Consider the following 15,517-nt stretch of genomic DNA (forward strand, 5'->3'; position numbering starts at 1 on the left):
AAGCATATTGCAACGAACGGTGTATTTTTATCGCTGCTCGTTTAGTTTTTATTGCCATTTCAAATATACCGGTCATTTTTGAAACACCCTGTATATACCACACACAAAATTTCAAACTTCGTCAGGAAACAGGGAAGGAGAGGGAAAGATGAAAGGATGTGGGTTTTAAGGGAGAGGGTAGGGAGAATTCCAATCCTTAGGGGGAAATAGGGACAGGTATACACTCGCACACACACACTTGGATGGATGGATATGTGTCTATCTGCCAGCGCTTTTCCGTTTGGTAAGTCATGGAATCTTTGCTTTTAATATATTTTTCCCATGTGGAATGTTTCTTTCTTATACAAAGTTGATGTAACTTACCAAACAAAAGCACTGGCAGGTCGATAGATACACAAACAAACACACAAAATTCAAGCTTTTGCAACCAACGGTTGCTTCTTCAGGAAAGAGGGAAGAAGAGGGAAAGACGAAAGGATGTGGGTTTTAAGGGAGAGGGTAAGGAGTCATTCCAATCCCAGGAGCGGAAAGACTTACCTTAAGGGGAAAAAAGGACAGGTACACACACACACACACACACACACACACACACACACACACACACACACAAAAAATCGACTTGCCAGCACTTTTGTTTGGTAAGTCACATCAACTTTGTTTTTATTAATGATGATGTAAATAAAATAGAAAGAAACTTCCACATGGGAAAAATATATTAAAAACAAAGATTCCAAGACTTACCAAGCGGGAAAGCGCCGGTAAATAGGCACAATGAATAAAGCACACAGACACACACACAGAATTTGAGCTTTCGCAACCGGCGGCTGCTTCGTCAGGAAAGAGGGAAGGAAAAGGAAAGATGAAAGGATGTGGGTTTTAAGGGACAGGGTAAGGAGTCATTCCAATCCCGGGAGCGGAAAGACTTACCTTAGGGGGAAAAAGGATAGGGGAGTTGGATCATTAGGAGTGGGATCAGGATTGTTTTTCTTCATGGCAAAGTGATATTTCCAGCAGAGACTACGAGTGTAGGACAGTAAATCTTTGACAAGGGCAGTTTGGTTGAACCTGGGAGTGGGGCTGCAGGTGAGGCCTTTGGATAGGACAGAGGTTTTGGATTCGGAGAGAGGTTTGGAGGAAAGGTTAACTACTGAATTGGGGTGTTGTGGTTCCAGATTGTGTTGACTAGAATTTTGAGGTGTTGGGGGGAGTGGAGCTGGAAGTGGGAGATTGAGTAGATGGGAGAGACTGGGTTTGTGTGCAATGAGAGGAGGTTGAGGTTTGTTGGAAAGGTTGTGGAGGGTAAGTGAGTTGCCTTTCCGGAGGTGGGAAACCAGGAGATTGGATAGTTTTTTGAGGTGGAGGGTGGCATGTTGTTCTAATTTGCAGTTGGCCTGTAGGAGGATGCTATGAACAGCCGGTGTGGATGTGGGAGAGGAAAGATTGAGGATTTTGATTTGGGATAGGAGTTGACGGGTGTGTTCATTGGCCGAGTCGATGTATAGATGAAGTATTAGGCGGGTGAGGGCTATGAATTGTGCTGTTTGGAACTGGTATAAGGACTGATGGAAAGAAGGATTGCAGCCAGAGATGGGAACTTTAAGTGTGAGGCCTTTGGGGGTAATGCCAAATGTCAGGCAAGCCTGAGTAAATAAAATATGGGAGCGTAATCTGGCTAGGGTGAAGGCATGTTTGCGGAGGGAATGTAAATAAAATTTAATGGGGTCATTGTAGGGATGTTGTGAGGTTGACATGGTATTAGAAGGTGGAAAGGGTAATATGAGGTTAAAGTGAAAATAAATAGAAATTTATATAGGGAGAGATAAAGGTGTGAAAAAAGTCGAAAAAGTGTTGGTTTGAGATGAGCTATGTTGATCCTGTGCTGAACTTAGGTTGGTGAACAACAATGGGTGCAAAGGTTAGGTAGTTGTGTTGTCTCCAAAACACGTTAAAGCGTGGGGAAACTCAGGAAAATTTCGAAAAAAATTTTCGAAAAAAGATACGAAAGAAAAAAAGAAAAAATTTCTCGAAAAAGTTACGAAGGAAAAAAAGAAAAAAATTTTCGAAAAAGTTTCGAAAAAGATTTCCCGAAAAAATAATAAAATTTCGAAAAATTTTTCGAATAAAATCTCGAAAAATATGCATGTAAATGTATTCAAAGGACTGGTTTTGTACTGGCAGGTTATGAGAATGAGGCTAACAATTGTTTGATGAAGAAATAATAACGTTTAAACCTGTGGGAAGCTGCTAAAAAAATGATCAGTTATGTGGGAAAAAAGCGGAAATGGAAATAAAACGAAAGTTGTTGGAATTAGCTGAGATGGTTGTTTAATGTGTAAAAGGAACTGAAGCTGTGAAATAGTATTCACGAGTTTACACGAAATGTTTGTAAACTTGGAACAGTGGATTTTATAGCAGCGGTTATGTTGAAAGCGTTGAAAATTTTTAGGTTATGGTTTGGAAGTAAAGTACGTATTATTGAGTATAATTAGGCAGGATAAAATGTATGGAAGATCACGGAAAAAGGGAAGATGAATACAAAGTGAAACTACTTGTACAAACAAAAAGAGAAAGTAAGATGATAGAGAAGTTTTCGAAATGCAACAGAGACAATAACAAACGTAATTGTTGGGTTCAAATTAATGATGATGTAAATAAAATAGAAAGAAATTTCCACATGGGAAAAATATATTAAAAACAAAGATTCCAAGACTTACCAAGCGGGAAAATGGCGGTAGATAGGCACAATGAATAAAGCACACAAACACACACACAGAATTTGAGCTTTCGCAACCGGCGGCTGCTTCGTCAGGAAAGAGGCAAGGAAAAGGAAAGATGAAAGGATGTGGGTTTTAAGGGACAGGGTAAGGAGTCATTCCAATCCCGGGAGCGGAAAGACTTACCTTAGGGGGACAAAAGGATAGGTATATACTCACACACACACACACACACACACACACACACACACACACACACACACACACACACATATCCATCCATACATACACCCATACATATATGTACATACATAAATGTACATATATGTACATACTTTTTAATGAATACAATCTACTTTCACGATTCTTAAACCAGGTATAATACGTATCACTTCAGGCATAAGGGTTACCTTCATAGTCTCGGATGTTTTGAATTTAGATGTTAAAATTCAGGACTAAGTAAGAAACACATATTTTTTGTTTTCACCAAAAAAATTCCTGCCCCCAGATGCAGGCCTCTAAAGATGACACTGCGAACACCATTTTGAAGATGAGAATTTCGGAATTTTTTAAAAAATATCCTCAGTGACAGTTCTACATATTTTGTTAAGAGGTTTTTTTTTTTATTCGGAAGATAATTGCTGTATGATTACAATGGTATCCTCTGTTTGGACATATCTGTCAAAGTTCTTTTACTGTCGCCTTTTGATTTTTTTTTATAATTTACAGATATTTTTTAATTTTTTTTTTCAAAAATGCCAATCCAGAACAGATAAGATTTTTTTCTGTTGATTAGTACCATTTAGTACTCTCTGTAAAGGAGAGCTACCACTTTTAAGTTGGACAGCTTTTATTTTTTTATTATTTTTTTTATTTTATTTTTTATTTTTTATTATTTATTTTATTTTTTATTTTTATTTATTTATTTATTTTTTTTTTTGCTGTAGCCACCAGATAGATCATGGGAGGTGCACATCGGTCCAGCGCATCACGGACAGTAGTTGCCGCAAGCAAAGTCCCGTCCACCAGAGGGCACGCGAGAATTCGGCCGCGCCCTCTGCCGACGGAACAACAACTCTGGCAGCACGGGCCCTGCCCAGTCAGTTTCACACTGGGCATGCCTAGCAGCAGACAGTTCCCGGTCTACATTATGTGAAGTACGACGGACAACATGAATCGTTTTAAGACATTTTTTTAACTTTCAAGGGTGATGTATGTCTTCACTGAAGTTGTTTTTTACCAATTTCTATGTTACAATGTTTAGTTCTACTGTCTTTGTTGCAGTTATTTCTTTTCACTTTCATTGTTGCAGATATTTCTTCTATTTTGTTGTAGTTTCTTGTCAGTTTCGTTGTGGCTGTTCATTGCAGGTTTCTGTATTGTAGTTGTTCAGTGCTAATTTGTCTACTGAAGAGGCTGGAAGCTCTGCTTTTCAGAGAATGTAGAACTATATGGTACTAACCAACAGAAAAAAATTTATGGATTTGCATAAAAAAAACTCAATAAATCCATATGGAGGATTTCTCTGTAATCATAAAGCATGGAGGATTGCTCTGTAATCATAAAGCAATTATCTTTTTTTTTTAAAAAAAAAAATAGAACTGTTCCAGAGATACTGGATTTTATATTTTTTCCAGAATTTGCATCTTCAAAATGATATGCGCAGTGTCATCTTTGGAGGGCTGTATCTCAGAGCAGAAATTGTTTTGGAGAAAACAAAAAAATATGTGTTCCTTACTTAATCCTCCATTTTAACATATGCTAAATTCAATAATATCTGAGACTATGGAGGTCAGATTTTTTCCTAGCCTGGCTGAATTTATATGGACTATGCCACCAAGTAATAGCAATGATTAAATTGTGTTCTCTGCCAAATACTGCGAGGCAGCTTCTTTTTTCATTCCTTTCATCTAAACCACGATTTCCTAACAATTTTTTCTGCCGATCCTTTTGTGATTATATTGTTCTCTCCCTTTCCTATAATCACATAATGCTGTCATTTTGCTGTTCACAGTAGCTTAATAGCATTCCAATTTTCTTATTCATTATTAGACCTACTTCTGGATTAGCCATATTTGTATCATGTTGATAACCCTCCACTCACTTGTCATCACAATTTTTTAATTTTTTTGCAGATGTAATACTGCTAGGAAGGGTTCTCAAATTTGGTGATCACTGGAGGTTCTAAAACTGGCTTATATTGGACACGAGTAGTGTACTGCAGTGCATAAAAAATATGACATGGGATTTAAAATTGACTTCTTATTTCTGGACATAACATGATAATCATCACAGAACAAAAGAAGAGTTATGGGAATTTCCCTTCTATGACCCCATAGCTCATATAGTTTTGCTGTATGATGACAAAGTGGTGAAGGAGACCAGTGTCCGGACCATGTACTAAACATCTTTGTCCTACCCTCTAGTTTCAAGATTTCATCCCAGAAAGTTGCTAACAAAAAAAGATAGTGATCTGGTACCTTTAAATTTGCCATAACACAGAAGAGGCTGCAGTGGCAGGTCACATCAAACCAGTCACAACTCTGATGACCATATAGGCCCACACTGCCAATTAAAACTAAGTGCTGATGGCCACTGAATATCATACCTACTTGCTAAAAATATGAAACCCATTTAAATTTGTTTCCAAAAGGTATAATCCCCTAAAACATGTAGCATAAACATTGATGGAACTGATTCATTACAGTTACTTAGTACTACAAGTGAAAGAAATTGTCTCATACGTACCCCAGAGAATATGAGAGCCTTTGCTTCTGGGTCTTCCTTCTTTATGATAAGCATTGTTTTTACAATTGCTTCTACCTTCTTTGAATGGGAGCCTAAAATTTTGACATCTGCATCATAGCCAGTTATGTCCTCAGTTTCCAGATTAACAAAGGAAATATCAATACACCGTGTTGTTTCTCTGCAAACGGCACATTTTACTGTTGTCGTGACAGAGGTGACGCTGATCTTCAACATCGTTTGTATGCAGTCCATGCAATAGTAATGGCCACAGAGAAGTACACTCCACTGTAAAGAATACACATGTACAATAAAAACAAGCAATACAACCTATCAGTGAAATAGCCAGTCTAAGATTTCTCTTACTCACCTTTTTCTCAAGCTTGCAGTGGCAAATAGGACATGGGTCAGGATCTTTGTTAAGATTTTCCAAATACTGAAGCATTCCAAATTTCTTTCGAAGCCCGGCTGAAGCTACTGCACGATCTGCCTCTAGGCGGACAGCATGTGACTGCACCTGTTTTCAAATGAACACCATGATACATAGGAATACTGGAATTATAAATGTAGGAGCAACAGAGAGCACTCTTTCAACAAAGTCTGAGAATGTTTCCATTTTTGTCACAAGGTATTACCTCGTACTCCTCAATGATGTGAATTGTTTCTACTTTGTTAACAATGTTAGAACTCAGCTGCCCGACCAGATTTCGCTTCTGAGGGGCTGGTAGGGGCTCTGCAGGATAACGCACTCTCAGCCGCAGCCTCGCCATGTTAGTTTCATCTTGCACAGCAACAATATCAAATAAACGCATCCATGCTACTCTCAGTTGCTGTAATTAATATTATACCATAAGATCAAAACAATGTATACTACCAATTGACACATATAGATGTTTTAATTTCAACTACAAAAATATATGATCAGACATGTGAATTGCACAGAGTTTAGGAGTTTGCCTTGTGTGCAGTGGTGTGGCAACTATATATTTATTTATTTACATTTCTTTTTGTGCATAGTGCTCAAATGATGACTTTTGCAAATGTCACCTTGTTTAAAAAGGTACAGTGCATATGATATTTGTGTAAAAGGTTTAATATGTAACAGGTTCATCTACCAAGGGTAATATGTAATACCTAAAAGTAAAAAATCTTTCAGTGAATATAGACATATATTTACCTAAAAAAAAGATTTTAATTTTGTTTTAAATGGATCCCCAGTATGTGCCTTGTCTGTTACTTCTAATTTTGTTCTTCATCTGTAATAACTGTGCTTATTTCTTGTAGCACAACTGCAACACCAAGTCGTGTAAGTGGCAGGCGAACGCGTTGAAAATTAAAGTAGTACTGTATGAAGGCTGGATTGGTTGCTAATCAAAAATTCATGCTTCAAAAATAGAGTTATTTTATTGCTCAGAACATGGCACATTTAGGACTTAGCCCTCTTCAGATATAAGGTCTGTCAGAAAAGTATCCGACCTTTGGCCTGGGAAAAAAAATTGGCTTACCTGGAGTGCTGGACACCTAATCACCCTCAAAGTAGTTCCCTTGGGGCTACACACATTTCTCCAAGTGGTGCTGCAATTGCTGGAAGCGTGCTGAAAATGTCTCTTTCGGAATGGAGTTTAGCTCGACTGTCATTGCTACAATAATGTCATCTCGTCTGAACTCGCATTCCTTTTAATGACCTCTTCAGCCAGAAGCCACAGAGGGCCGTATCAGGAGAGTGAGGAGCCTGCTGAAGCACACAATCTGGGTTTTCACCAAAAAATGTCTGAATTAAATGTGCGGAATGTGCTGGAGAGCACTGTCATGACGGAGGCGCCAATTTCCTATTCACCATAAATCTGGTCTCTTGCACCACATAGCATCACGTAGGCGATGGAGGACATCCCTTTAATACTCTTTGATGACTATTTGACTCTGTGGTGCATTTAGGAGGTTTACCACACCACGGGGGTCAAAGAAAGCTGTCAGCATCACTTTGACGTTGGTGCATGCGCACTTGGTGGGCCGTATTTGGTCTTGGTGACGAGGAACGTTTCCACTGTGATGACTGGGATTTGGCTTCTGGTTCGTAGCTGTACACCCAGGACTTGTCACCAGTGATAATGGTGTCGAAATCAGGGTCACTGTTTGTGGAGTCCAGCACATCCTGTATGAGACTTCGACACAAAGTTGCTTTTACTCTGCTGTCAGCAGCTTCAGCACAAATTTGCTGAGACTATCTTCATGGTCAAATCTTCGGTCACAATGGAATGTGCCAAAAAGGTGCTGATGCCAACCTCTTCTACAATTTCTCTGATAGTCCGGCAGACATCTACGGTCTGAAGATGATCTTATAATAAGACCGAAACCGGTCACCACATCAAAAAATTTATGCAGTCAAGACTGCTTCCCGTATATTTATAATAATTATAGATCACCGTTACCTATAATAAGAACTATGTGTTGGTAGAGCACTTGCCTGCGAAAGGCAAAGGTCCCGAATTCGAGTTTCGGTCCAGCAAACACAGTTTTAATCTGCCAGGAAGTTTCAAGAACTATGTTCTTTAAAATGTTTAACATCAGGTTGTGTCCAGAAGGCATACAAAAAATGTGATAACACGCACACGACAAGGCGCGCGCGCGCGCTCACACACACACACACACACACACACACACACACACACACACACACACACACACACACACACACACACACGCACACACACGCGCGTGTGCAAAGCAATATAAGCAATATATATATATTTTTGGTACGAGCATCATGACAGGTCTCCCTGTATCACAGACCATGAATCACATAAACTGTTCTCCTTTGTAGCACTACGTCTGTGGCACACACCACAATTATTTTCCATAACTTATGAATGGGAGAATTGTCCCACAGTGTACTGTTATCAGCATTTTATTACATTCAATTTTGGACATTTGGCTACGCTGATTTCCCTGCGTATAAAGTTGACAATGTTTTTTCATCAAAGATTGCTATTTGAGTTCAGATCAAGGATATTACAATCTTCACTGTCTATGTACGAAATTCCACAAATATTTCCTCTATACGTGTGTCATGAGCTGCCTGCTTTGAACTCCAGTAACTACAGGTTTGTAGCACCGGGTTTTATGCCCTGGTTACTAAAACATTTAGTCACTTCTGATTTCTCATGTGTTAAAAATCCTCCTCCTTGTCACCACAAAACAATGGAGAGGTGTCATCAACATAAGTAATTATAAGGGAATAAGAAGGTGGTACAATATCAGTTTTGAACACAAAAAAAAAAGAAACGGTCCCAGTGTCGACGCCTGTGGCATGGCCTGCATTACTGTTTGTCACAGACTGAATGTTGATCTTTCTCATGCCATTTTGATAATATGGTTTAACCGCAATGTACCCTCTGCCATGCATTTCACATTAGTTTTCAGAGTACAGATATGCATGAGCATTTGTGTACTTTGCTGGAAACACCATTCCAAGCGCCTGAGTGTGTTTTTTAACTTAGAATTATTTTGCTTGTCTTTTGTTGTTCTACTTCCTCAAATTCAAAGCCCTTTACCTGTTGTGCTGCAGTGTGCTGACTTGTTGAGTGAAAGGGTGTCTGGAATTATGACGACAGTTGTGGAGGTAAAAGGCTTTCTATGAATGTCACATACAATTTTTTGCTCTTTTATTAGTTGACTTCATCTGTCTATTTTCTATATATGTACAGACTGAAGTACCATTCCACGCTTTCTGTCTCTATGTTCAGGCTAATCACTGGAACTGTAGGGATTTTGCTCTGTTTTTGACTAAATAGACCGAGTCATAAGGAAGGTTTGTGTACATAATTAATATGTACCATGTGATAAGTAGCTAACTATGATGAATTAAGTACTCAGCCACTGTGAAAACAATGCCATTTCTATCCAGTGATACTCGCGCTACAACTTCAGAGAGCAGTGAAGCTAGACCAAAATCTGTGCTGGGCCTTGTGGTCTAGTGGTGAAGCAAGTGCATTGAAACTGAAAGGTTGTGGGATAAAATCCCGGTAAGATCACTTATTTTTCATTCTGCCTTTTAAACCTGCACTCACCTGTCAGTGACATAAAGATTTATCAGAAATGATACATGGTTTGGATTCTACATTAAACTGTACACCCCTTTTTCCCAGGTGCGTAATCGGTTAGGGGAACTTAAGTTTCGTAAGTGATGTCCAACTGACACTTGTTCTAAGAGCTTCAGTCACACAAAATTATCATTACCTGTGTCTACAAATGCATTCCTCCCTCCATGCTCACTATAAATTAAACCCCCTCACTGCCTGTCTCTGCTCGTACATGAAGGCTAATCTCAGGAACTACTGTAGGGATTTAGATACTTGCTCTGGACTGGCATTGAAGTGCGTAAGTTCTCAGGAGGGAAGAATATTATCTCTTCCATATTTACTCCTTCAGATATGTGTATCAAGCTCTTTCCGACAATTTCGGGAACCTGCGACTGTCACGTTGGATTTATTATTATTTACGTTTAATGTCAATTAAAAATCAACTATAAAGTTAGCTTTAGGTTTTCTTGTTACATTCCTATAATTCAGTCCTTAAAATCATTGCAATTTTTGAAACAAAACATCTTTGGTATAGTTTCACACGTAAACAGAAAAACAAAGTTGCTAACCCCAAACATAGAATCTTACAAAATAAGGTAGAAATCATTATAAAAACCAAATTCACTGCAAATATTTGGTGAAACGTATATAAACAAATGTCAAATATATCACAAACTTAAAGAAAATAATATCCATAACATAAAACAAGGTAAAATACAGTATTCAGAAATAGGTTGAAATGTCACCCAGCATTCATATGCATCTAAGTTAAGGTAACGAACAATTATTGTAAAATATCGACTACATTTAGAGCAAAACTTCACATGCAAATTAAGTTTAGTTAGCGTGCTTAATTAGATCCCTAGTACATCAGTAATACTAGTACCATTGATAAAGGGGGATGGGGGGGGGGGGGGGGGGGAATAGCCACAGCATAACCAACCATATGTCCAAATTTGGCTTTAAGGAATGTTGATAACACATGCATATAATAGTGGTAGTGATGAATAATTTTGTTTACAAAAGTAAAACTTTAGCTAAAAGGCATTAGAGGCTCAGTCACAAAGGATGTATTTTGAGGAGCAAATAGAAAATTTTTTCACCTTATCCAGGCAATTGATTACTGAAGAAAATGTGTACTTGCATATATAAAGATTAAAAACATTAAACATAATGCAGACCTCTGGCTACAGATGACTTATTTAATACATAAATAGATGAAGGTTATGCACATACTTGCATTTGACAATAACAGTTTTAATTAATTAAAAAAGAAACACAAGACCTATTGCTCATTAAAGAGAGAACTACTTGTTGTGAGTCAGAACATACTTCACACAAAAGCCAACTTAGTGACCATAAGTCCATGTCAAACACAATAAAAGTTAAAGACAGAATTGTTGAGTGTTTATCATACTAAATGTAAAACAAAAGGAGGGAAATTATAAACATTGTATAAGACCTCATCTAATCAAATAGAAGCTACTGAAGATTTGTACCTTTGATGAAAGGTCACAGGAACACAAGGTATTTTATAACTCTTGGAATAGCAGAATGCTATACAACAAATTCATAATGACATCTAACTTCTTTTGAATATATCACAGTGAAAGCAAGAAATTAATATGATATTGCTATTTTACACCAGAGACCTATATAATAATACTAATAGGGTACACATATACACTCCTGGAAATTGAAATAAGAACACCATGAATTCATTGTTCCAGGAAGGGGAAACTTTATTGACACATTCCTGGGGTCAGATACATCACATGATCACACTGACAGAACCACAGGCACATAGACACAGGCAACACAGCATGCACAATGTCGGCACTAGTACAGTGTATATCCACATTACGCAGCAATGCAGGCTGCTATTCTCCCATGGAGACGATCGTAGAGATGCTGGATGTAGTCCTGTGGAACGGCTTGCCATGCCATTTCCACCTGGCGCCTCAGTTGGACCAGCGTTCGTGCTGGACGTGCAGACCGCGTGAGACGACGCTTCATCCAGTCCCAAACATGCTCAATGGGGGACAGATCCGGAGATCTTGCTGGCCAGGGTAGTTGACTTACACCTTCTAGAGCACGTTGGGTGGCACGGGATACATGCGGACGTGCATTGTCCTGTTGGAAGAGCAAGTTCCCTTGCCGGTCTAGGAATGGTAGAATGATGGGTTCGATGACGGTTTGGATGTACCGTGCACTATTCAGTGTCCCCTCGACGATCACCAGAGGTGTACGGCCAGTGTAGGAGATCGCTCCCCACACCATGATGCCGGGTGTTGGCCCTGTGTGCCTCGGTCGTATGCAGTCCTGATTGTGGCGCTCACCTGCACGGCGCCAAACACGCATACGACTATCATTGGCACCAAGGCAGAAGCGACTCTCATCGCTGAAGACGACACGTCTCCATTCGTCCCTCCATTCACGCCTGTCGCGACACCACTGGAGGCGGGCTGCACGATGTTGGGGCGTGAGTGGAAGACGGCCTAACGGTGTGCGGGACCGTAGCCCAGATTCATGGAGACGGTTGCGAATGGTCCTCGCCGATACCCCCGGAGCAACAGTGTCCCTAATTTGCTGGGAAGTGGCGGTGCCGTCCCCTACGGCACTGCGTAGGATCCTACGGTCTTGGCATGCATCCGTGCGTCGCTGCGGTCCGGTCCCAGGTCGACGGGCACGTGCACCTTCCGCCGACCACTGGCGACAACATCGATGTACTGTGGAGACCTCACGCCTCACGTATTGAGCAATTTGGCGGTACGTCCACCCGGCCTCCCGCATGCCCACTATACGCCCTCGCTCAAAGTCCGTCAACTGCACATACGGTTCACGTCCACGCTGTCGCGGCATGCTACCAGTGTTAAAGACTGCGATGGAGCTCCGTATGCCACAGCAAACTGCCTGACACTGACGGCGGCGGTGCACAAATGCTGCGCAGCTAGCGCCATTCGACGGCCAACACCGCGGTTCCTGGTGTGTCCGCTGTGCCGTGCGTGTGATCATTGCTTGTACAGCCCTCTCGCAGTGTCCGGAGGAAGTATGGTGGGTCTGACACACCGGTGTCAATGTGTTCTTTTTTCCATTTCCAGGAGTGTACATACACATGTAATAAACTACAAGGGGGAAGATAATATATAGTATTTATGTCATTAAAAAAAATCACAATGAAGAAGTAGACAGGATACATTAACAGATTAGGTTTCAAATAAAAAAGCAGCTGATGATCAAACATGAATTTTATACATTACTTGATGGCTATTAATAGTCACCTTCCAAAAATGTTTAAATTCTTGGTCTTCAGCTTTAGTGTTGGTCCAGTTTGTGCTCATTTTATTGTCAACAGGTCACCAACTTTGTACTTTGAGGCTCCCTTCTGACACTGTTTGAAGCTAGCATGATTTTCTTGTTGCCCCTCGTTTTCTGAAGCTTAGCATCTTCCTTCAGTTTACTGTGTCTCTGTTCCAATGAATTAATAATTTCTTCTTCCAATATGTTTTTGATGTGAAGATCAGTCTGTGTGTGCATCACAACCCTTATCAAAAGCTCAAATGGTGTTTTCCCAATACTTCTGTTGTATGTTGAATTCATGGCAAGTTGAACTGACGATATCATTAGATGTATCAATACTAAGTGTAGCAATGATTTCAGCCGAAGTACAATTGATTCAAGCTATTTATTGGCTCTAGAGGGTCCTTTTGTTAATAAAATGTGTTCAGTCCCTTCTGTAGGGCAGTGCTCCTTGAATTCTTAAGAAGTAAAGCAAGTCCCTCTATCAATAATTACTTGTACTGGATTCCCAAAATTAATTCCCTGCAAGTCCTTCTTACTAATTGCTTCTTTTGGGTTTGTAGTCTTTAAGAATACAGCCAGGTAAATTTGGTAAATGTGTCAATAATACTTAGAATGTGGCTGTATGCTTTGATTGAAGTGTTCCAATATGAGCAATGTGATAAGTATATAGTGGCTCATTTTCTTTGAATAAAGAATGCAGATCTTCCCCCTTTTCTGATTTTTTATTCACAATTAAACCTTGCCAGTCAAATTTGGTATATAATAGTCTCGTTTTACTTCCTCCTCAGTTCACTTATCTGCTTAATGACCTTTCTCATGAACCAGTTTGATGATTTAATGTTGCATAGTGTTTGGAACCACCGATATTGCTCTCCCATCATAGAGTTTCAAAAGAATTCCATCACTCATCAAAAAGTTTTCATCTCACCATTCTTAGACATGCTCTCAACTGCTGTTAAACCATTATCGTTCTCTTGAGTTTTAAGTCATTAACAATAGCTAAAACTTTAAGCTCATAACTAATATATTTTTCCACCTAAGGTGTTACTTTTTACTTGTAAATGGAACTGGATGGAACTTATCATCTGGAGAGTTTTGTAATAACATGGTTCCAAAACTTTCTTTTTGCATGTGTCTATGTGTAGTTCAGTTTCGTGTTTTGGGCTATAGATTTTTAATACTGGATCCAATGAAAGAATACCTCTGAGCATCTTCAATGTTTCTCTCTGCTCTTCTTCAAACTTCTATTTTCGATTATTCTTCAGTAAATCACTCAGAAGTTTGGCAGTTGCACAGTAATTTGAGAAGCCTAAGAAATTATGTTAGAGCTAGGAAACTTTGAATTGCTGCAATAGATTTTGGTTCTGGAGAGTTTTGACTAGCTATTGTCTTCTCAGAAGGATGTCGGATTTGTCCACACTGAATGACATACCAAAGAAACTAAACAGTTCTCTTCAAGAACTGGCATTTTGCAAAATTAACTTCCAAACCATATTCTGCTGCAGTTTTTAACACTAAACCAAGCCACCGAAATGCCTCATCACCACCCTTTGTAGGTATTATAATATCAACCATGTAAATAAATATATTATGTTCTCTTCAGCCAATGCCCAAAACAGTGTGTTTATAAAACAATGGAACACTGCAGGTGAATTTGAAACACTAAATGGAACTTTCCTGAACTGAAACTGCCCTGAGTGTACAACAAACAAGGTATATTTTTGGCTTTTTTCTTCAACATCATTGGGTGTAAGGAAATATATATAACACACAGATGTATTGCAGTTTATCTAAAAATCTACTATGAGGGGGCAATGGGTAATGATCTTTTACTGTGATCTTGTTTAATTTTCTGTAGCCTATACAGTCGAAATAATCACCTTTTTCCAACTACAACCTGGCTGGCATATTCAAATGAACTTGGTTCTATTACTCCTTGATCAAGCCACTACTGGAATTGGTTGTTGTCAATTTCTTTCTCTCCTAGTGACAATCTTCTGAGTATACTATATATTCGTTGGTGTTCTCTCATAACAACATTCATTCTGGGCTTGGTTTTTGTTAAGGTATAATTAGTCACTATATCTTCAATGTGTTCCTCAGTTTCATCATTAACAAAGCTTTAAATATCTAATTCTGGTTTGTCTGCTATATGGATACACATAATATGAGCTTTCCCTTCTGGTTTCCTAATAGTAACTCCACTCTTGTTTATTAAAACTCCAGTTTGATCTAGAAAATTGTTTTACCATTTCTAAATTGAGTGCATCTCAAGAAACCACATAAATACCTGTTTCAATTTTCACATCATTAATCTCAGCAATGCCTGAAAAATATCCCAATGCCTGAAAAATATCCTTGTGGAGAGGGGAGAACATTTTTCCCAAATCCTGTCAAGATTAAATCTTGTTTCTTGCAAACTTGGAGCATCCACAATCTCACAAAGACGTTGTCATAATTTATTAAGTTGACTGCCAGTCACTTAGGCGCCTTCACCAGTCAGTCACTCATTCGTACATTTTCGAATTTACAGTTGTTAATATTCTTCTTAACAGTCTTCACATTCATAGTCTTCTTTTGATTATTCTTCCCCTGCATATATTCTGATGGGATGCTCTTGTGGTTGCAATCACTTGAACAGTTATGACTTGCACTACAACTGAAACACTTTTTGTT

At 39.1% G+C, this 15,517-nt stretch overlaps 1 protein-coding gene across 3 annotated transcripts in view; it reads right to left on the reverse strand.

Annotated features, from left to right (window-relative positions):
• The window catches only part of LOC126282138 (E3 ubiquitin-protein ligase SHPRH), a 260,470-nt gene that overhangs the window by 31,358 nt on the left and 213,595 nt on the right, over nucleotides 1-15,517 (reverse strand). For all 3 annotated transcript variants that reach the window (XM_049981638.1, XM_049981639.1, XM_049981640.1), the window contains 3 exons: nucleotides 6,095-6,289; nucleotides 5,830-5,976; nucleotides 5,463-5,747 (listed from right to left, as the gene is read on the reverse strand). In XM_049981638.1, coding sequence (XP_049837595.1) covers nucleotides 5,463-5,747; nucleotides 5,830-5,976; nucleotides 6,095-6,289 — 627 coding nt within the window. The remainder of the gene's footprint in view (nucleotides 1-5,462; nucleotides 5,748-5,829; nucleotides 5,977-6,094; nucleotides 6,290-15,517) is intronic.

This window comes from Schistocerca gregaria, chromosome 7 (assembly GCF_023897955.1).
Source record: "Schistocerca gregaria isolate iqSchGreg1 chromosome 7, iqSchGreg1.2, whole genome shotgun sequence".
In the NCBI taxonomy this organism is placed as follows: domain Eukaryota; kingdom Metazoa; phylum Arthropoda; class Insecta; order Orthoptera; family Acrididae; genus Schistocerca; species Schistocerca gregaria.